At 41.3% G+C, this 21,399-nt stretch overlaps 1 protein-coding gene across 4 annotated transcripts in view; it reads left to right on the forward strand.

Annotated features, from left to right (window-relative positions):
• The first annotated feature begins 1,498 nt into the window (after positions 1–1,498).
• The window catches only part of Nell2 (neural EGFL like 2), a 318,903-nt gene continuing 299,002 nt past the window's right edge, over positions 1,499–21,399 (forward strand). The window contains exons 1-3 of one of the 4 annotated variants that reach the window (XM_013018840.1): positions 1,499–1,576; positions 2,620–2,705; positions 3,154–3,282. In XM_013018840.1, coding sequence (XP_012874294.1) covers positions 2,651–2,705; positions 3,154–3,282 — 184 coding nt within the window. In that variant the 5' untranslated portion in view covers positions 1,499–1,576; positions 2,620–2,650. Of the gene's footprint in view, positions 1,577–2,154; positions 2,214–2,619; positions 2,706–3,153; positions 3,283–21,399 lie in introns of those variants that run through there. The other 3 variants (XM_013018838.1, XM_013018839.1, XM_013018837.1) reach the window with 3 other exon arrangements.

Consider the following 21,399-nt stretch of genomic DNA (forward strand, 5'->3'; position numbering starts at 1 on the left):
AAAGCCAGCCTGGGAAGAAAAAGTCTGTGAGACTCTTATTTCCAATTTATCACCAGAAAAAGCTAGAAGTGGAGCTGTGGCTCAAATGGTAGAGTGCCAGCCTTGGGCACAAAAGCTTAGGGACAACACCCAGGCCCTGAATTCAAGCTCCAGGTTTGCAAAAAAAAAAAAAAAAGGAAATTAGAAGAAATTCCAGAGGCCACAAATTTAAATCACAGCATGCACATCACACACTCAGTTGATGTAGCAAAGCTCTGTGAATCCAGTGTTGTGATTCGTTGTATTGAAATAGTGTATGATCTGAGGTCTCCTTGCCCTTAATTTTTTGAAAATCTGACTCCCCAAAAGCAAATGGTGCCCCCAAAGCAAGATGAAAATAGCGTGCTAAGTTGAAGTGGTGTGAACATGTTATATGGTAGAAAGGCAGCATGTCATTAGTGGAAATTGGTCCTTATGGGAAATAGAAATGAAGCATTTGTAGCACACTACAGAACTTAGAACATTTCTAGTTCTATGTCTGTGTGGTCTCATACCCTGAACCACAAACTACCAAGTAAGCATTATTATTGTTATTATTATCTTTGAGTAGTTGTACAAAGGGTTTACAATTTCACGTCTGTTTATGAGCACAATGCATCTTGACCAGTGTTACCTCTTCCATCATTCTTGTCCACCTCTCCAAACCCAACCTCTCCCCTCAAGTTACCTGGTTCCATTTTCACGTATGTATACTGAATATTATAGCTGTATTCTCCCACCTTTATTCATCCATCTGTTTCCCTCCCCTTGACTTCATCCTTCCCGGGTAAGCATTTTAGTAATAGTGCCTCTCTGTAGGATCCAGTTGGAAAAAGTCAGAATCTTACCTGTTTGGAAGAAGGGTTAAGAAATTATTGGTACAGACGAACATGTTAACTACTTTTTGAGACATTTAACTTTTCAAAATGGAAGTTGTCTTTCCTAAAAATTTTAGGGCTATTGTGGAAAAAAAAAACATTGACCTTGAACGTACTTTTTACTTCGCAAGACATAGACCACAATTGAATTCACTTTAAATGATCCTAAGTGTATGATGAAAGGCAGGTAGAGCCTGCTTGCTGCCTGCCTGCCTGCCTGCCTGCCTGCCTTCCTTCCTTCCTTGCCTCCCCCCCTTTCATCCATTTGTGTCCATGTATCTATGATACTATCATCTATCAACTTATGATATCTATCAATCTATGTATGCATCTATCTATATCTATCTATCTATCTATCTATCTATCTATCTATCTATCTATCTATCTATCTATCTATCTATCTATCTATCTATCTATCTATCTATCTATCTAATCTATCTTTTAGGTATGGGTAGGGTCCCTGGCTCTGTTCCCTGACTCCCTCGTGCTGGTTTTGGAGAGCTCAAGCTGACTGCGTGACTTTAGGCTCGGCCAGGGGGCGCACGAGGTCCCGAAGCTGTCCGGCAGCTGCGGGCTAAGTTCTCCCCAGCGCTCCAGGAGCCGGGGAAGCTCTCCAGCGCCGCACCCCGGGCAGAGAACCTCTCCGGTGGGGATCGAGGGACCCCCCGCGCTAGCCACGGGTCTGCTCCAGCCTCCCTTCTTCCAGCTCCGCCGGGGGAGGGGCGGGCGGGTGAGCGCGCCGCGGCCGCGGTCCTTCCCACGCCGGGAGGTGGGTGCCCGGCGCCCCGGGCGGCTCCAGGACCTGTGGCCAGCATCCTCGGGCTTGCCTTCCTTGCCTGGCAGGCGGTCTGCCTAGCGCCCCTTCACAGCCTTGCCGCCGGCGACTGGGTGGTCCCTGCTCGCTCGCGCTTTCTCTCTCCCACCCCCCCTTCCAGACACGCGCCCCGAAATCCAGGGGTGCGCAGGGGGCGGGGGGGTGAGCACCGAGACCACCCATCAACTCAGCACCTTGGAATTTAGACGTTGGATCCGGAAAAGGAGATTGACGTTGCGGGGTCAGGCGGAGAAGGGAAAAGGAAGAGAGGGCGGAGGCCGGCGCGGGGAGGGAGGGGGGAGCGGGGGGGGGAGAGGGGCGTCCTCCGGACCCGGTTGGGAATCGAGGATCCCACACGGGATCCCGGGGTTCGGGCCTCCTTCTGGCGGCCCCTCCCTCCTCCGCCTCAGCCCTCCCTCCTCCCTCCCCCTCCCTCCCGGAGCCGTCTCTGCTCCGCGCGCGTCTCCGCGCTCTCTCCATTGTCTCTGCCCGCCTTACAACAGGTTCGGGCGGCGGGTGCGGTGCGGTGCGGTGCGGGGCCTTCTCGGGGAGGGGGGGGAGACGCGGGGAGGGCTTCGCTCTCCGCTGCCGGGGTTGGGATTCCCGGGCGGGGCCGGGCCGCGCCGGTCCAGGGTGGGTCCGCCCCTCCCCGCGGGCCCCTCCCCGGCTGCCGGCGTGCGGGAGGCGGAGGTGCGCGGCGGAGGCTCCGAAGTTCCGCACGCGCTCGGGGGCTCGGGGCTCCCCTTTTCTCGCTCAGGCCATCACCTCGGGTGTTTTTTTCCCCCTCTCTCCCCCATCCTGCGAATCTCAGGCAGAAGACGGAAAAAAACACACAGCATTCCCCCCCCCCCCCATCGCCAGATCCCCATCGATCTTGTATTGTTTTTTCTTCCTTTTTATGCTTTAAAGAGGGAGACGATGGACTGAGCAGATCCGCACCATGGAGCCTCGGGTGTTGCTGAGAACGTTCTGTCTGATCGTGGGTCTCGGAGCAGGTGAGCGCGTGGCCGCAGGGCGGAGCGGGGTGGCACCGGCGAGGGGACAGTCCCCGCGCTGGCCCGGGGCGCGCGGGGCGGGGGGAGGCGGGTGCGCCTGGCTGCTCGCGACCCCGAAGTAGGTCTGGAGATGATTGTTGTTCATCGGGGTGTCAAGAAGGTGGGTCACGCCCCTGGCTAGGGTCCGGGGCGGGGGGGATCCGAAGGGGAAACTTTACCCCGAAAGGGGCGTCAAGTAGGTCATGGCGCCCCGAGACTCTCAGCCTGGCTGGCGGGGGGGGGGAACGGGGTGGGGGTTGGGGGTGTCGCAGGTGAGGCTGGCTCTCGGCGGCGGCGGGGCGGGAGTGGGCAGGGGGCCTGTCCCCACCCCTCCCGGCAGTGTCCTCGGAGCGCGCAGGGTTCATGGAGCAACCCCCCTCTCCCCCCAATTTCTCTCTCTCTCCCTCAGCCTGCGGGCTTGGTGTGGACCCCTCCCTGCAGATCGACGTCCTCGCGGAGTTAGAGCTCGGGGAGGCCACGGCCGGAGTGCGCCAGGTCCCGGGGTTGCATAATGGGACCAAAGCCTTTCTCTTTCAAGGTAGGCTCCACGCGCGCGCACGGTGCGGGTCCTCTTAATCCTGGAGGAGTTGGCCTGGCCACTCTGGCTAACTTTGTGCCTCTGCCCGTGGATGGCCTGGGCTGAGTTATAGAGGTGTGTGTGTGTGTGTGTGTGTGTGTGTGTGTGTGTGTGTGTGTTCCCATCGCTTTTGAAGTGGCCTTTTTTTTTCTCTTCTCTTTTCCTCCATCTCTCCGCGCCGACCCCCCCCCTCCCCGCCCGGTACTTTGTACTTTTGCCAGTTCTAATGGATAGCTCCTTAATTACCGAACAGAAACTCCAATGGCAGATGGTTGATTCTAAGAGCCCGGGGAATAATGAATTATAACACAGAACGCCTCGTTGGGGTGAAATTGATTTAGGTAAGAAGCCGGATAGCTTAATCTTAGTTAAAGACCTTGGTCTAGGAAAGTTTCAGGTACAATCGGTCCCCCGCTGCAGAAGGATTTTTCCCCCCTCTTTAATGAAGGTAATTTTGTGGAAAAATGAAGACCACTCAGTATTTTTCACCTACCACCAACACACACTATTTGAGGCAAGATTCCTTATGAATAAAAAAAATGACCATTTTTCCTTCCCCACCAAAGATAAGGAAAAGCGAATAATATCCTCTTGAAATTATTTTGGAAGTATTTCCAGTAAAGCATAACCCCTCACAATTAACTAGGATTTTGCAACTTTTTTTTTGTTGTTGTATGGAATCAAATGACTTAGGCTATGCACAAATGCCTATATATTCAAATGTGTTGTGCAGTCCAAAGCAACCCTAATGAAGCAACCCTTTAAATTTGATGCAGCCAAGCTTTAAAAGATAGAATTGGCTGGCAGAGAGGGGCTATAATAGGAACTTCTGTCAGATAGCTGGCCATGTATAAAAGGCTAAACTTACACACAGGGAAGAAGGCAGAATCAAAATGGAATTTGCTGTAATGTGCTTGAGGGATTAAAGCATCTTTCTTCCCTTCTTCTTCATGCTATCCAGATTTTTCTTTTGCTATTTTGGGGCTGTGGCTTCCAAAGAAATACAGCTTATAATTACTAAAGAGTTGGCTGTGCAACACGCAAGCGCTTCAGCACATCTGCCGCCAAGAAATAGAAATAAAATAAAAGTTGGGTGTTTCTCAAGTGTTGTTATTCCCTGATACTGCCAGTATGTGTCACCATGGACAGTGCCACCAAAGTCCACAGATGGCAGAGGAGGAGACTGACAGGTTGTGACAACTTTGAATGCCATTTTTTTTCTGTTTTTTTTCTTTTAAATAAAAACTGTCTGAAGTGGTACTGTGGCTCAAGTGGTAGAGTGCTTGTCTTGAGCAGAAATGCCGAGGGACAGCGCTCAGGCCCAGAGTTCAAGCCTCACGACTGACCAAAAATAATTGTCATTTTATTTTTAAAACTAGTGTTTTTAATTGTGGCAAATAAAATGTCGATCTTTATTAACATGAAGATTTTTTTTGTTTTGGAGTTGAGGGCTTGGATATTGAATCCTTTGGTCATTTGAAAAAAATGACCAAAATTTTTTTTGTCCTAATCGAAGAAATACCTGTGAGACATTGAATGAAAGTGTTATTAGGATAAGCCTTTTGGTTGTGCATTATCTTGTTTTCTATCTCTGATTATTTTGGCATGTTTAAAAGGACATTTGAACTAAACTACTTTATCATTATTATTACTGAGTCTTATCTCTGATTTGTTAATCCGTGTGGAATGGAAACAGTTATTTCAGGCTGCTAATGTGAGGACCTGCAAAGCTTTTCAGGACCTACCACTTCTAATAAATAATAGCATAGGAGGGCTCCTACAACTTTCAAAGTCTTTAAAGTTTGATTAGTGTTCTAGCTTTCTTTGTCATGCCTGAGCTATCACAAGTAGAAACCTGCAGTGCTAGACATTTAATGTGAGACAATCAGCCAATTAGATAATTGGTAATTAGACAATATCTAAGAAGTAGTCTCTAAGAGTCACTATCTTTTCCTGGTTAATTAAAAGAGAATGTTTAATATTTATTTCTACTTAAATCTCCATTTTCTAAAAGATGGACATTGTACATCAGTCACAGAAAGCAAATATATCTGTTTATTTACTTTTTAGCTGTCCTCAGCAACCAGGCATCAATCAATGTACATTGGCGAGTTGGTTGTTTTTGTTTCTGTGTTGGTACCAAGTGTGATTTTGTTTTAAGAAAGAGTAAACACCTCACAAATAGGCTTTATAATTTTTAAGATGTAAAATTTTATTTCCTGCCACATTATGAACTTGATTTCATATAATAACCAGTCAGTGTGTATTTATTACCTACTGTATTCTCAGGAAGCATATATTACTGATGTATTGCTTATGTCCTAGGCTGGCTCTTATTCTCAAATATGGGTTCCGAAGTTGATGAGTAGACTCTGTATCACCTTGGGAAGGTCTTTTCTCTAATATTAGGAGTGGAAGATTTTGTGAAGGATCACTTTCAAAACTTAGGGTTGCATTGGATTCCATAAGCTTTAGAGAGACAATAGTGTTCAATCAGAAGGAGTTTTTTTTTTAAGATATCACTTATAGTGAATTGAGTGTGTAGAATGTCACAGCAGAATAATAGAAAATTATGAAACCTGCAAGATGCTCTCAGATTTCCTGTGAACCTAACACACAAGTTTCTTTATGCTCTCAGGTTTGTCCTAAATAGATAAAAAAGGCTAGAGGCCCTCAGATTTCTCCTGCAGTAACAAATCTTCCATCTAATAGCTGTGCAAAAACTCAACATATATTTACCAGTGAATTTTTTTACTTGTTTAAGATTTCTTTTTCTTTCTGTCTGCTTTGTTATATTTGTGAGATACATGTAATTCAGTACCTTTTTGAAACTGAACAGTTTCTATAAATTATTATGAAATGCTAAATCTGCTTTTTTACTTAACATCTTATTATATGTGCATAATAAAAATGAACCAGGAATAGACTTCAGTGTTATAATATTTTTATTATAATACTGACCACAGTATTACTAATAATATTAGTGTTGTTAGAATTTAAGTTATAGCTGATTTAGAAGTTTAATAAGATCTAACTTTTATTGTCTCTTAATAAATGGCAGCTTTTGATGTGAACCAATTAAATCAAGACTGTCTGGGCAAGAATTTGGAATTCATATTGCAAAGATCTTTTAGTCATTTCTAACTATTATCTTACTCATAGCCACAAAAAATACACTTAATATGCTTTAGAAAACCCAGAGGAGTGGATGATGACAATTGAAAGCTCTGTGACAGGTTATAAAGAGTTCTGAACACTTAAGGACTAGTGCAATTATAAATAGAATTCTACCCAGCTTGTGTTACACCCCAGGTAATATTTTCCAAAATAACAATTATAATAAGGTTCTTTTTGTAGGGTACATAAAAGAACAGGAATGAGAATGCACAGAAAATTCTAGGACTTTTTGGCAAAGTTAGAATGATGTCTGAATCTTTTGATTTCAAGAATGCATCTCACTAGCTTCCCAAAATAGTTTCATCTGTTGGCTTCAGAAAATTTCTTCTGAAGTGTTCATAGATTTTATAATCTCATTGATCCCCACAAGAGACGCAGATTCAAATCAAAGCTTATTTTCCCCCTGATTCAGTAAGTTAAGAACAAGCTTTACAATTATTTTAAAGAAACTTCAAGATTTAAAAGGAGAAAAAAACATTGTTCCCAGGGATACTCTCACGGGTTTGAAAATGGGTATGAAATATGGTATTTGGTGGCTAGACAGGGCTATGTGTAGGTAAAGCTGACTGCATTAAGGATGGTTTGGTGGTAATGCACACTGGTTTTCAGTGTGACAGAGAGCATCTGTGAACTTAGCAGTGTGGATCTTTAGTGCCCCAGTAAAGCAGAGCAACACAGCGATCCAGCCATGGGCTTAGAAACCAGGTAGATCCAGGAGGAATCCTGTTAGTTGTGTTACTATGGTGAAAATACTTGATTTTAGTTGAGCTTCAGTACTTGGGTTAGTCAGACATTTCTGTACTGGGACAAATACCTGACAGAAACAATTTAAAGGAGGAAGGATCTATTTTGGCTGATGGTTTCAGAGGTTTTAGTCCATGGTTGGCTGGCTCCAATTGCTTTTAGGTCTGTAGCAAGGCAGAAACATCATACGGGGAATGGACTGACAGAAGAAAGCTGAACCTCATGGCAGCTGGAAAGGAAGGAGATGGAGATGAGGGGCGGAGACACACTTTCTGCTATTCACTTGCTCCAACTAAGTTCTATTGTTCACCAACTCTTAATGGTCTGTTTAACTTCATTTTGTATTTTGATGTTGGTCCTGGGGCTTGAACTCAGGGCCTGGTACTGTCCATGAGCTTTTCTGCTCAAGGCTAGTGCTCTACTACTTGAGCCACACCTCCACTTCCCACTTTTTGGCATTTAGTAGGAGATAACAATCTCATGGACTTTGTCCTGGCTGGACAGGTGGACACATTCCACAGATCTCAGCTTTCTGAGTAGCGAGGTTCTATTGAACTTTTGAATCCTTCCATGGATTAAACTTAATAAGGTCAGAGCCCTAATTAGCTAGTTATGCTTTGAAATTTCCTCAAAGACACATCCAGTGGTATTTTTTACTGATCTTCTCAGTCCAGTCAAGTTATCAGTCAATTCTTTCAGCAGAGACCAAGAATACAGCTGTAATTGGTCAAGAAATGGCAGCGGAAGAATTTTTATTTATTTTTTAATGTAGTGGCTCTCCTTGACAGGAGAGACTTACCAAATTCTTAAGCCTATTATAACAGTGAAAATATTGCAGGCTTTGGGCCTCAGATTAAGTTATACTCAGAGTCTCACTTTTACCTGATTAAGGTGATTAAGATAGATTGGAAACTTTCACTTTTTGTTCTTACTATCATCTGTTAAAATGACAAAAACAGATACACATTCATCAGGTAAAACATGATGTTTTTAACTATGTGTAAGTTATGGAAGGGCCAAACCATAACTAGTTAATATATTAATTTCCTCGCATATCAGAGTGATTTTCACGAGTACATTGTTATTAACTCTATTATCCGTGCTGTACAGTAGACCTCTTGTACTCTTCTAACTGAAAATTTTATCCTCTGACCAATGTTTCCTCAGTGAGTCTTGTCTTATTCCAAGCTCCTTGTATCCACCATTCCGCTCTCTGACTGGATGAATTTAACATTTTTTAGATTTCATGTGTAAGTGTGGTCATGGGGTAGTTGTCTTTCTGGGCCTGCCTAATTGGTTTGACATGCTGTTTTCCATGTCTGAACAACTGGATTTCCTTCTGGATTTTCCTGTGTGTACATATACCACATTTACTTCTTCATTCATCTGTGGATGGACACTTAGATTGATTCTAAATTTTGGCTGTTATAAATAATTCTGTGTTGGGCGCCGGTGGCTCATGCCTGTAATCCTAGCTACTCAGTAGGCTGAGATCTGAGGATCATGGTTCAAAGCCAGCCCAGGCAAGAAAGTCCGTGAGATTCTTATCTTCAATAAAACACTAGAAAACCGGAAAGTGGCGCTGTGACTCAAGTGGTAGAGCGCTAGCCTTCAGCTGAAGAGCTGAGGGACAGTACCCAGGCCCAGAGTTCAAACCCCAGGACTGACAAAAAAATCCCCAAAACAAATAATTCTTCAGTAAGTGTAGGAGGCCATATATCTCTTTGGCATTCTGATTTTATTTCCTTTGAATATCTATATCTATCTATCTATGTATCTATCTATCTAGAAGTGGACTTGCTGGATTATGGTAGGTAGATTTTTTATATTTTTATTTTATTTGTTTATTTTTTGTGCTGCTTCTGGGGCTTGAACTCAGGACCTGGATACTGTCTCTGAGCTTTTTTGCTCAGAGCTGATGTTCTACCACTGGAGCCACAGCTTCACTTCCAGCTTTTTGAGATAAGAGTGGCTAATTGGAGATGAGAGTCTCATATGCTTTCCTGCCTGGCCTAGCTTTGAACTGTGATCTGATTCTCAGCTCTGAATATTGAATATTTGAATCTTTATTTTTGCCTTATTCATACTTGGTCATGATGAATAATCCTTCTAATGTTCTGTTGAATTTGTCTTATTAGTATTTTGTTGAGGATTTTTCCATTTCCATTTATCAGGGATTTTAGCCTATAACTTTTTTCTTGGAGTCATTTTCTGGCAGTGGTATCAAGATAATGCTGGCCTTGTAAAATGAGTTTGGAAGCACTCCTTCCTTTGATTTTCTTTTTTTCCCAAAGAGTTTGAGACGGATTGATATTGATTCTTTTTTAAGTGTTTGATAGAATCCACTCATGAAACCATCAAGTCTTGAACTGGGAACTATTTATTATTGATTTGATCTCTTTATTTGTTCAGATTTTCTATTTTTCATGATTCAGTATTGGTAGGTTTTATGTATCTAGGAATTTATGTGTCTTTTCTAGATTATCCAGTTTGTTGGTATATAGCATTGTCTTTTGTAGTTTTGGGTACTAGTTGTTAGGTCTCCTTTTCATTTCTGATGGTATTCATTTGAGTTTTGTCTCTCATTTTTCTAGTTCAAAGTTGTATCAGTGTTGTTCACGTACCTATTTCAGCACTTCTGAGGTTTTGAACTCATGGCCTCTTACTTGCTAAACAGGTGCTCTACCAGTTGGACCTCTCTGAGTGTTACATGGGTTACTCTTCAGAGAGCCTCTTGTTTTATGCCCAGGCCATCTTGGACTACATTCCTCCTATTTATGCTTTTTTTGTTGGCGGGATGACAGGCCCATTATACTGTATCCAACCAGTTTTGAGATGGAGTCTCACGAACTTTTATGTCACGGCTGGAGTTGAACCATCATCTGCTTCTGTCTCCCACTTAGCTAAGATTACAGATCTGAGCTACTGAGCCTGGCTTTGCTTTATCTTTACCACAACTCACCCACCACCAACGCTTACTATGGTTTATCTCTGGTATTGTTTTTCTGTCCTCTGTTTATTTGTTTTCTAATCTTTATTACTTCATTCCTTCTACTAGCTTTGGGCTTTGTTGTTTTCCTAACACCTTAAAGACTGCTTGTTTGAACTATTTATTTTTTTACATTTTTAAATTCTCTTTAAGTACAAAAGAGTTATCATTTAACAAAGCAGTCTTTTAAAAAATATAGACATTTATTCCTATAAACTTCTCTTTTAGAATTGCTTTTGCTGCATCCCGTAAGCTGTGCCATGTATGCTTATACTCATTTATCTCAAGATATTTTATGCTTTTCTTCATCATTCGATTGATCAAGTTGTTAGTTCACAATCAGGTTGCTTAATTTCCATGTAGTTACAAATTTTCTGAAATTCTTGCAGGATTTCTAGGTTCACAACCTGCCTCAGATTGTTCAGGTTGTTATAATACCTTAGACCAAGAGGTGAATAATGGAAATGTACTTCTCACCATCTGGAGCCTAGGAAATGTAATGTTAAGGCAGCAACTCATTCTGGGTCTGATGGTTGCTGTTTCTCAGGGGTGGTACATGTCTAATGTATTCTTATGTGGCAGGGGACACAGGCTTTAGGGTGTACCCTTTGAGTATTTCCATAATAACATTAATTCTGTTCCTGAAGGCTGAACACTCATGACATCACTTTTCTGAAGCCTCCATCTTTACACTATTCACACTAGGCACATGGGTTTTGGAGGGACACACATATTTAAACCATATCAACGTGGTTGTGGTTGGAAAAGATACTTGATGCAATCTGAATCTTAAAACATTGGTTGTAAAAAATGATCCCTTCTGGAATGGACAAGATTCTATGAGGGATTTATAGGAATCATTAGATACCAGGTTCTGAATATCTGTGAAATCTGTTTAATTTTATGTATAGTTTAAGTCCAGTGTTTCCTTCTTGATTTTCTATTTGTCCATTGCTGAAATTCAGTTATTGAAGTCCCATACTATTACTGTTTTGCGGAATTTTCTTCCTTCCGATCTGTTAGTACTTGCAGCGTGTATTTAATTACTCTGCATTGGGTATGTTTATATTTACAATTATATCCTGTTGTTTAATTGACCCCTTTAATATTATATAATGACCTTTCCCTTACAGTTTTTAAATTGAAGCATGGCTATTTCTCCCTACTTTTGTTTTTCATTTGTATAGTAGGCATTTTTTCTCCATCCCTTCATGTATAGTCTGTTTATGTTCTTAAAGCAAAGTGAGCTTCTTACAAACAAGATATATGTAGGTTTTTTAAAAAAAAAATAAAAAGTGACTCAGCTACTCTTGTCCTTTGAGTGGAGAATTTAATCCACTTATATTCAAGGTAGTTACCTACAGTTAAGGACTTACAATGGTTATTTTGGTAATTATTTTCTGATTATTTTCTTTACTGTTCTAGTCTTTGAGATTAGATAATTTTTCTCTAATTTCCTCTGACTCTTTACTTTTGCTTTTTGTGTATCTAGCATAGGTTTTTGTTTTGTGGTTCACATGAGGTTTACACAAAACATTGTATAGTTATAATGTCATTTAGAGGGGAAATAAGCTAAATTGGATCACAGAAGAACTCTGATTTAACTCTAACACTTAGGACATTTTATATTGTCAGTGTTTTAGTTCCCATCTTTTTTTGCACTGTTTTTCTGTACAAATAATTATAGTTTTTATTTTTAGTAGTTTTGTCTTTGTCCTTTGCACAGAAAATGTAAGTATTTGAAACATATAAATTAAAGTATTCTGCTTTTGGCTTGCTGCTTACCTTTTTGTTGTTGGTTGTGTGGCTCAGGCGATCCTCAGATCTCAGTCTCCTGAAGAGCTAGGATTACAGCTGTGGGCCACCCATGCCCGGTTTCCTTTTTGTTTTTTCTTTTCTTTCTTTCTTTTTTTTTGGGGGGGGGGTCCGGTTGTAGGGCCTGAACTCTGGGCCTGGGTGCTGTCCCTCAGCTCTACAGCTCAAGACTAGCGCTCCACCACATGAGCCACAGTGCCACTTCCGGCTTTTTTCTTTTTGCTTATGTGGTGCTGAGGAATTGAACCCAGGGCCTCAGGCATGCAAGGCAAGCACTCTACCACTGAGCCACCTTCCTAGCCCCCTTTTTCTTTTTCTTAAATGCTGGTCCTGGTGTTTGAACTCAGGACCTGGGCCCTGTCCCTAAGTTTCTTTAGCTCAAGGCTAGCTATCTACTGCTTGAGCTATAGTTCTATTTCCAGTTTTGTAAGGGTAGTTTATTGGAGATAAAGAGTCTTACAGACTCTCTTGCTCTATCTGGCTCCAAATAGTGATCCTTAGGTTTCATCCCCCTGAGTACCTAAGATTATAGGCACAAGCCACTAGCACCCTGCTAACCTTGTGCTTACTTTTCTAATGAGATTTATTTATTTAGTGTTACTCTCCAGTATGACTCAACTGGAAAAACTCCAGCATTTCTCAAAAGGCCTATGTGCTGAATTTTCTCTTGGCTTTACTGGACCTTGTTTTACAATAGGACCCTTCCCTTCCTTTCCTTTTTCCTTTTCCTTCCCTTTTCCCTTTCCCTTTTCCCTTCTCTTCTCTTCCCTTCCCTTCCCCCCTCCTCCCCCTTCTTACTGCTAGGATTCCCTCTGGGTGTTAGGCTTTTTGTTTGTTTGTTTGCTGATGTGATGGAAAAAAAAAACCCCTGAGAGATATTATCTTCAAGGAAGGAAAGTTTCCTTTAGTTCCCAGATTCATAGGTCTCAGCTCATGGTTGGCTGGCACCATGGCTGGTGGTGGATGGATGGGCTCTTGCTGACTGGGACCAAGGAGACCTGTCCAGTGCTGATTTCTCTGTGACAGCCAGTTGTAGGGAATCTGATCCAGATTGAGTGCTCACTTTCCTTTCTTTCTATCCAGTGCAGAGAATGTTTTCTATGCTGTGTTGCCTGAAGTTGAGAGAAGAATGTCATGGGCAAATATCAAACTGCCTTTCTACCCTTTTTCCTGTGCCTTTTGAAAAATTCTTAAATTTATGTACTCAATCCGGGTGTTGTAATCTCCCATCTGGCTTACTTAGCTCTTGTGATGGTAGTTTCATGTTTCCTCAGTTGCTCAAATTCATGTTGATTTGATGTCTTCCCCAGAGGGTGTCACTTACAAGTCCTAGTCTACCATCCTGCCATCTTGTGGAATTTTTGAACTGACAGCATTGAACTGATTCAATATTGGAATAATTTCAGTCAATCCTCTAATGAGTTGAAATTTGGAATAGTGTGAATGCATTCACATGTCAGATGAATGTGAATTTTTGGCCTGTGACAGGTCATATGATAATCCTCCAAGCAACTACATACGGATCCCTAGAATCTGTTGAATATTATGTTCATGACAAAGGGGACTTAAGTTTGATGATGAAATAAAGGTTGTGAAATAGCTCGTCATTTACATTTAAGATAAAGGATGGTTTTGGATTATCTGGTCTTTCTTGCCAGGGTTGGCTTTGAACTGCGATCCTCAGATCTCAGCATCCTGAGTAGAATTACAGACTTGAGCCACTGGCACCTGGCGATTTTTTTGGGGGGGGGGGTCTGGTCGTGGGGCCTGAACTCTGGGCTTGGGCACTGTCCCTCAGCTCTTCAGCTCAAGGCTAGCGCTCTACCCCTTGAGCCACAGCGCCACTTCCAGCTCTTTTCTTATGTGGTGCTGAGGAATCGAACCCAGGGCCTTGAGCATGCAAGGCAAGCACTCTACCACTGAGCCACCTTCCCAGCCCGGGTTTCGGATTATCTGGTGGGGTTTTATGGTGGGCCTCACCTAGTCAGAAAGGTCTTTTAAATGTGGAAGAGGGAGGTGTTTGATTCAGTGCTAATGCAATGCACTGTGAGACTTGACTTGTCATTGCTGGCTGAGTTGGAAGGCAGGCACGGGCCAAGGAATGTAGGTAGCCTCTAGAAGCTGTAAAGTCAGTTTTCCCTTGGAGCCTGCAGAAAGACCACAGCCCTAGTAGCCTTTTATCGTTACCTTCCTTTTAGCCAATTGAGACCCATTTTGAACTTCTGACCTGCAGATCTGTGAGATAATAAATTTGTGTTGATTTTTGTCACCAAGGTTGTAGCAAACAGGAAACTTGAGCATTGGCATTCATTTGTTTTATAACTTAAGCTTTCTGTGTATGTGTGTGGTGTGTATGTGTATGTATACGTGTGTGAGTGTGCATGTTTTTACGTGCGCTCAGCTTTCTTGCTCAGGCTGGTGCTTACCATTTGGCCACTCTTCTAGCTTTCTAGTTATTTTGGAGATGAATCTGATAGCTTTTTTTTGGTATATTTTTTTTATTGTAAAAATACTGTACGTGGGGTTACATGAGCAAGGTAATGAGTCCATTTCCTATTGAACATTGTTACCCCCTCCTTTGTTTTCCCCCTACTATACCTTTAATCCCCACCCCACGTCCGCGCCCCGCCCCCCCACAAAGTTTTAAGTTTGTTTTCAACATAGTGTCTTGTGCATCTCATTGTTACAATGGGTCATCCTGTATCCTTATTTCATCATTTTTGTTATTTCCCTTCCCCTCCCCAAATTAGAAAAATGTATATACAAGATGCAGGACATGGAATCAAATACAGTGACAACAGGGGTTGTACCATGGGGGAAGAACATACCAAACAACATAAAATCACATAGTACATTATAAGTACATTAAAAAGAACAACAGGAAAGATAAAAATCTCTTGTGTCCCTATCTTACCATCAGGTTATATGGTCATATGTACATAGCTTTTAACCTCTTCTGCTTGTCCTAGACATATACTAGTTATTGCAGATAGCGAAACCATGGGACCTATGTTTCTTTGGGCCTGGCTTACTTCACTTAATATAATTTTTTTCCAAGTCTTTCCATTTCCTAACAAATGGGGTGTTTTGTTTTTTGTTTTTTGTTTTTGTTTTTTTTTTGCTTAGGCTGGATTTGAAACTCAGTCTTTCAGATCTTGGCCTCTTGCATAGTTTGGATTACAGATGAGGCCATCAAATTCTTTTGAGCCCTCATGCAACTCATAACTGTGGATCAGAGTGAGTTTATAGGGTAACTGGAAACTGGTCTTTATAGTTAAAACTGTTCATCATACCAGGCGCTGGTGGCTCACGCCTGTAATCCTAGCTTACTCAGGAGGCTGAGATCTGAGGATTGCGGTTCAAAGCCAGCCCGGGCAGGAAAGTCCGTGAGACTCTTATCTCCAATAAACCACTAGAAAACCAGAAGTAGTGCTGTGGCTCAAGTGGTAGAACGCTTGCCTTGAGCTGAAGAGCGCAGGGACAGTGCCCAGGCCCAGAGTTCAAGCCCCATAACCGACCAAAAAAAAAAAAAAACAACAAAACTGTTCATCATTTGCAGCTTAAAATAATTTTTAATATGTAACCTCAGATTCTTCATAGTAGATGCCATCTTAATGAAATTGTGTCTAACAGAATAAAGTTGAGTGTCAGGTTATAATCTTTTTCCAAAAAATACCTTTCTCCTCCCAAAAATTAATTGAGGAAGAAAGATTAGATGGAGGAATGAGAGAAATCTGGACTGTTTTGACAATGGAATAGACTGAGCTTTGTATATTGTTTGGCACCAAGTGAATAGGGTCGCCATCTTGAATGATAAGAATACCTATAACCGACGTCTCCCATGAGAAATGTCCAGGATATCTGAGGAACATCAACTAGGTTTGCGTTGGAAGGAACTGGAGCCATCTTGACAAACTCTGGCCAGTGGGTGAGTTTGAATTTCATGACTTGCAGTGCATTCTGAAGTGAGGATTCTGCCTTTCTTTGGCATTATTCCACCTCCCATGAGCTCATTGTCTTCATGATGGTTTCAGACCCCATCCTTGAGGTCACCCATGCTTTCTTCCATTCTTGTTATTATCTGCCCATAATTCAATGCCTGATTGGGTACTAATGATTAATGTAAGGTTAGATACTAAAGCCTATGGTATGATACATCTCCCCCAGCCCCAGTTGTTTTTTTTTTTTTGCTGGTAAAGAGGCTATCCCTTTGTTTTTTCACTCAAGGCTGGTGCTCTGCCACTTGAGCCACTGAGCCACCGGTATGTGGCTTTGGGAGTTTATCTTGAAGAATGATCAGAAACCATAAGAATCACAATGTTGCTAGGTGCCAGTGGCTCACCTCTGAAATCCTAGCTGCTCAGGAGGCTGAGATCTGGGGATCACAATTTGAAGCCAGCCCAGGCAGGAACATCCATGAGACTCTTACCTCTAATAAACTCCCCAGAAAAAGCTGGAAGTGGAGCTGTGGCTCAAGTGGTAGAGCACTTGCCTTGAGCAAAAGAAGCTCAGGGACAGGGCCTAGGCTCTTTGTTCTAGCCCAGGACTGGCAAAACAAAAACAAAGAAACAAACAAAAACAAAAACAAAAAAACCTCCCACCAGAACAAAAAAAACCCAAACCAAACCAAACCCCCCCCAACAAAACCATAGTGTCCTCATATACATGAGGACACTATATATATATATATATATATATATATATATAAATATATATATATATAAATATATATATATAAGCTCTAAGAAAGAGTATTTAAGGTCCAAGCAGCCCATTCTGTGAAGCAGCCATGAAATCATGTGTACGCTGTATTGTTTCTACTGAGAACTCTACTATTTGACTATAAAAATTAGCCTGCTTTGAAGAACTCTCCATTTTGGTCAAATCTTTATTTTTCATTTGAACATTTTTATCTAGTTAGATTTTTTATTAGTTCCTTTGGAAACTAGTTCTTTGAATACTTTATTTGCTTTTATTGACTTTATACAAATTTTCATCATTGGTAGATATCAGCTTGTAGCTGCTATTGAAGAAGTAGCCGCTTGTTTTATGTGGAAATACTTTTTAGGCATTTTACTAGTAGGTATTTTTGTTATGGTGACTCTTGCTTTATTATGTAGGCAGATATTTGCAAAGAGTCAGCTGTTGGCCACTGGAGGTAGAAAGATTAGGGAAGAACTGTGAGGAAAAGAAAACACAGAGTACAGCTTTCCTCTGTTTGTTTGGCCTTTTGCTGGGAGCTGGGTACTTGGGCATGTATTTTCTGAGTTATTTTTTATGGTACATTTGCTGACAGTTTTCATCCTGGGATGAAGGCCAAGATAAGCACCTGTCTATTCTATAAAGAGAAGATACAGAAAGACAACAAATCACTGCCCTAAAAAGTCACTTCGGCCGGATACTCAGGAGTCTGAGATCTGAGGATCACAGTTTTAAGACAGCCTGGGCAGGAAAGTCTGTGGACTCTTATCTTCAATTATGTACCAAAAAAGCAAAAGTGGAACTGTGGCTCAAGTGGTAAAGTGCTAGAAGCAAAAAGTTCTCAGAGACAGAACCCAGATCCTGAGGTCAAGCATCAGGACTGGTCTGTGTGACATGCGTGTGTGCAGGCGCGCACACACACACACACACACACACACACACACACACAGAGCACATTGAACTAGTATCAACAAAGGAAAGAAAAGATAGAGGTGATCTGAGTTCATATTGATATATAATAATTGTTAGGAGCTAGAAATTTTGGGCCCTCAAGCTAGAGAGGTTAGGCCTTGGTCTTGGTTCTTTTATTCCTTAATCCTGTGAACTTGATTTTATTACTACCTTTGTTGTCTGTCTCCCCCTGCTAGAAAGTCAGCACCACAGGGGCAGGGAATTTTGAATACTCTATTCATTAACCGGTATCCAAAGTGTCCAGTGTTTAGCAGGAGCTCCATAAATATCTACTAGATGAGTATGTTCTTGATATTTTGATCCCTTTGGGGTTCTTCCTTGTTCTTATTGTAGCCTCCTAACCTGCCATAGGGGCTCATATAACATGCTCAGTAAGCCATTGGTAAGCAAATACGGGTGGCATTAAATGGAGTCCATTCATTTGTGGTAAATTGGGATTTTTCTGGTGACATTATGTGTATTATGTGTTATGATTATGCAGCTTGAAAGGAGGTTGAAGAGCCTTTCTATTAAATCCAAAGATTTTCTTCTCTAATAATGAAATTGGTAGACATGAAACAAAGGTATTTTTGTGTATTTTGGTTCTTAGGATTATCCTGAGGGTTGTCTTCTCTAACCTGCCTTGAAGTTGGCGGCAGCATGCTGAAAAACTTGGACATTCTGAATACTTCTGTGTGTGTGTGACACACACACACACACACACACACACACACACACGGCTGGTCCTGGGGCTTGAACTCAGGGCTTGGGTGCTGTCTCTGAGCCTTTTTTTTTCCTTCTGAAGGTCAACACTCTGCCCTTTGAGCCATAGCTCCACTTGTGCCTTTTTGGTGGTTAATTGGAGTTAAGAATGGACAAGCAGAAATGGTCAGATAAGTTGATGTTAGGCAAAATGAACTCCAAGATAAGGACTCAAATGGTTTTTCTTTCTTGCTGTTGTTTCTAACATATTTATAGAATGATTTCTTTGTTGCTGTGTATGTCCCTCCCCCACAGTATAACCCCTGTTTTCACTGTATTTGATGTTGGTATAATTTGGGGAGGGGAAGTGAAAAAACAAATTGCTTAAATAGGGATACATGTAGACCCATTGCAACAAGGAGATTTACAAGATGTTATGTGAAAAAGGAACTTTACAACTTTGGGGGGGCGGAGGGGTGGGGGAGGGGTTAGATGGGAGGGCAGGGATGGGAAGGGGAAACAAAGGAGGAGGCAACAGTGCTTGATAAGAAATGTACTCATTACCTTGCTCATGTAATTGTAACCCCTCTGTACAGTATTTTCACAAAAAACCTTATTGATAATAAAAAAGTGTAACCCCTCTGTACGTCACTTTAACAATAAAATTAATTAAAATAAGAAAAAAAAGAATGTTATAGATTTCCCTTCTTTGTATCCTTTGAACTGTGATCCTCAGCTCTCAGCCTCTTGAGTAGCTAAGATTATAGGCATTAGCCACCACTGACTGGCTCTTCTTCTTTTGAAAATATGATTACTATAAATTTACCAGAATTTTTAATCCTTTTTTGTAAAATTATCTTTAAATAGTGTACAAAGGGGCTGTAATTAAACACATCAGGTTAGGGGCTGGGAAGTTGGCTCAATGGTAGAGTGCTTGCCTCACATGCATGAGGCCCTGGGTTCGATTCCTCAGCACCACATAAGCAGAAAAAAGCCGAAAGTGGCGCTGTGGCTCAAATGGTAGAGCGCTAACCTTGAGCTGAAGAGCTGAGGGACAGCGCCCAGGCCCAGAGTTCAGGCCCCACGACCAACAAAAAACAAAAACAAAAACAAGAAAACCACAGCAGCTTAATGAGTACATGTGTCTTGAGCAATGTCTCCTTTTTCGTCATTCTTCCCTCTCTCCCAACCCTAGCCTTCCCTCAATTCTCCTAATTTTATTTTCAGGTATGTACATTGAATATTATGACTGCACTCTCCCTTCTCTTTTCATACTCACCCTTGTAACTTTCATACTTCCACCAACACTGATATAGTAGGAGCAAGTAGGATCTATATAGTTAGAGAGTGACAGATTTTGTCAGTGTAATGAAAATGCTTTCAACAAAATTAAATGGACTGTTTTGAAGAATATCCATCCATTCATCCACCCACCTACCCATTAAAAAAGCTTCTAATATATTCAAGTAGAGATTAAATGAACAAGGAAAAACCTTTCAGTGGGATATTGATGGGAGTTAGAATAAATCATTTCCAAGGTTACTTGAGATGCAACTGAAAGTAATTTATTTTTCTCTTCTCATTTCATTAACTTTTTATTTTGTTGTAACCTTTGATATCAAGAACACCCTATTTTTTATCTATCTGATAATCCTCAATATTGTCTCCAAAATAATTTCCTTCTTTAAAGCATCTGGCATTTGGAAGTTTGCTACTAAGAGATAGATACCCTGTCCTTAGTTACTGTGCTATGTAAAGTGTGTCTGTTTTTACAGATATTTGTTTCTAATGGCAGTGATCCATGTTACTTCTTCATGCATTGATGTTCTCATGTTTAATCTACCAGAATTGGAGAACTTTCTGGAAGTTCTAATTCTGTGTCTAATTTTGTATTCATACAGTTGAACACGTTGTGCTGTAGGGCCATTAAATGTCCCAGAAAAAGTGCCAAATAGATTATTTCAGAGTAGAACATAACCTGTATTTTTAGAAGTTGTTTAAATTCCCAGCAGTAATTGGTAGCTGACTCTCCTTGTATGTGTTCTATTTGTTGACATATACTTGTAACTGAGCAGTTTTCCTGGAGACTGACAGCTTGTTAAAAAGAAAATTAAAAAGACGTATAAAAATGTTTGCTCCAGGCTACAAAAGAGATGCTGTGCTCTGTGTAACAGAGTGTTGAACCTGGGTTTTTTCTTTTCTTTTTTTTTTTTGAGAGCTTGTCGACTTTGGAGGAGTTCATGGCCCTCATTTAAGTATTCATCTTGCATTTTATCAAGTTGCTAATTTTACACAAATGTAGATTTATTTAACATGTATGAGAACTCCAGAGAGGCAGCTCACTTCATTTACATGGTTTCCCCCTCCCCTTTCTTTCTGAGATTGATTATCAAAAGTTATGTTGTAGTATAGTATTGCTTTTGTTAATACTTTGAATTCCCTGTTGTTTAGAGTGAATGTATATAGGATACTTGATAGATAATTTAATTCAAGCAATTTAGAAAAACAGTGACTCGAGGCTACATGTTTTTTCCTTTTAAATGAAAACCGAGAAATTTTTCACACTGAGAGAGGAGATGCATACTAAAGGGGAGAGGTGTTTTGAAATGTCTCAAACTGTTGAGTCCAATTCGAATGTGAATGATTTTGACTCCAGCTAGCATGGGAGTTTAACGCACTGAATGTTTGACTATTTTTATTCTTAGAAAACGCCACAGAGCTAACTTTACCAAATGCCTTCAACTTAAAATCAAGGACCAGAAATTCCAACTCATTTTAATAAGACTCTCAACAGTCCTAACAGAAACTGAAGTTACCCTTAACAAATTCTTAGCACATTGTCATTAACAAGATACAGGACACTGCTTCCAGTTACATATTTTAAGAGATGATTATGCTTTGGGTGAGGGCTGGGAAGGTGGCTCTGTGGTAGAGTGCTTGCCTTGCATTCATGAGGCCCTGGGTTCCTCAGCACCACATAAGCAAAAAGAAAAAAAAAA

The sequence above is a fragment of the Dipodomys ordii genome, unplaced genomic scaffold (genome assembly GCF_000151885.1).
Source record: "Dipodomys ordii isolate 6190 unplaced genomic scaffold, Dord_2.0 Scaffold42, whole genome shotgun sequence".
Taxonomy (NCBI): Eukaryota; Metazoa; Chordata; class Mammalia; order Rodentia; family Heteromyidae; genus Dipodomys; species Dipodomys ordii.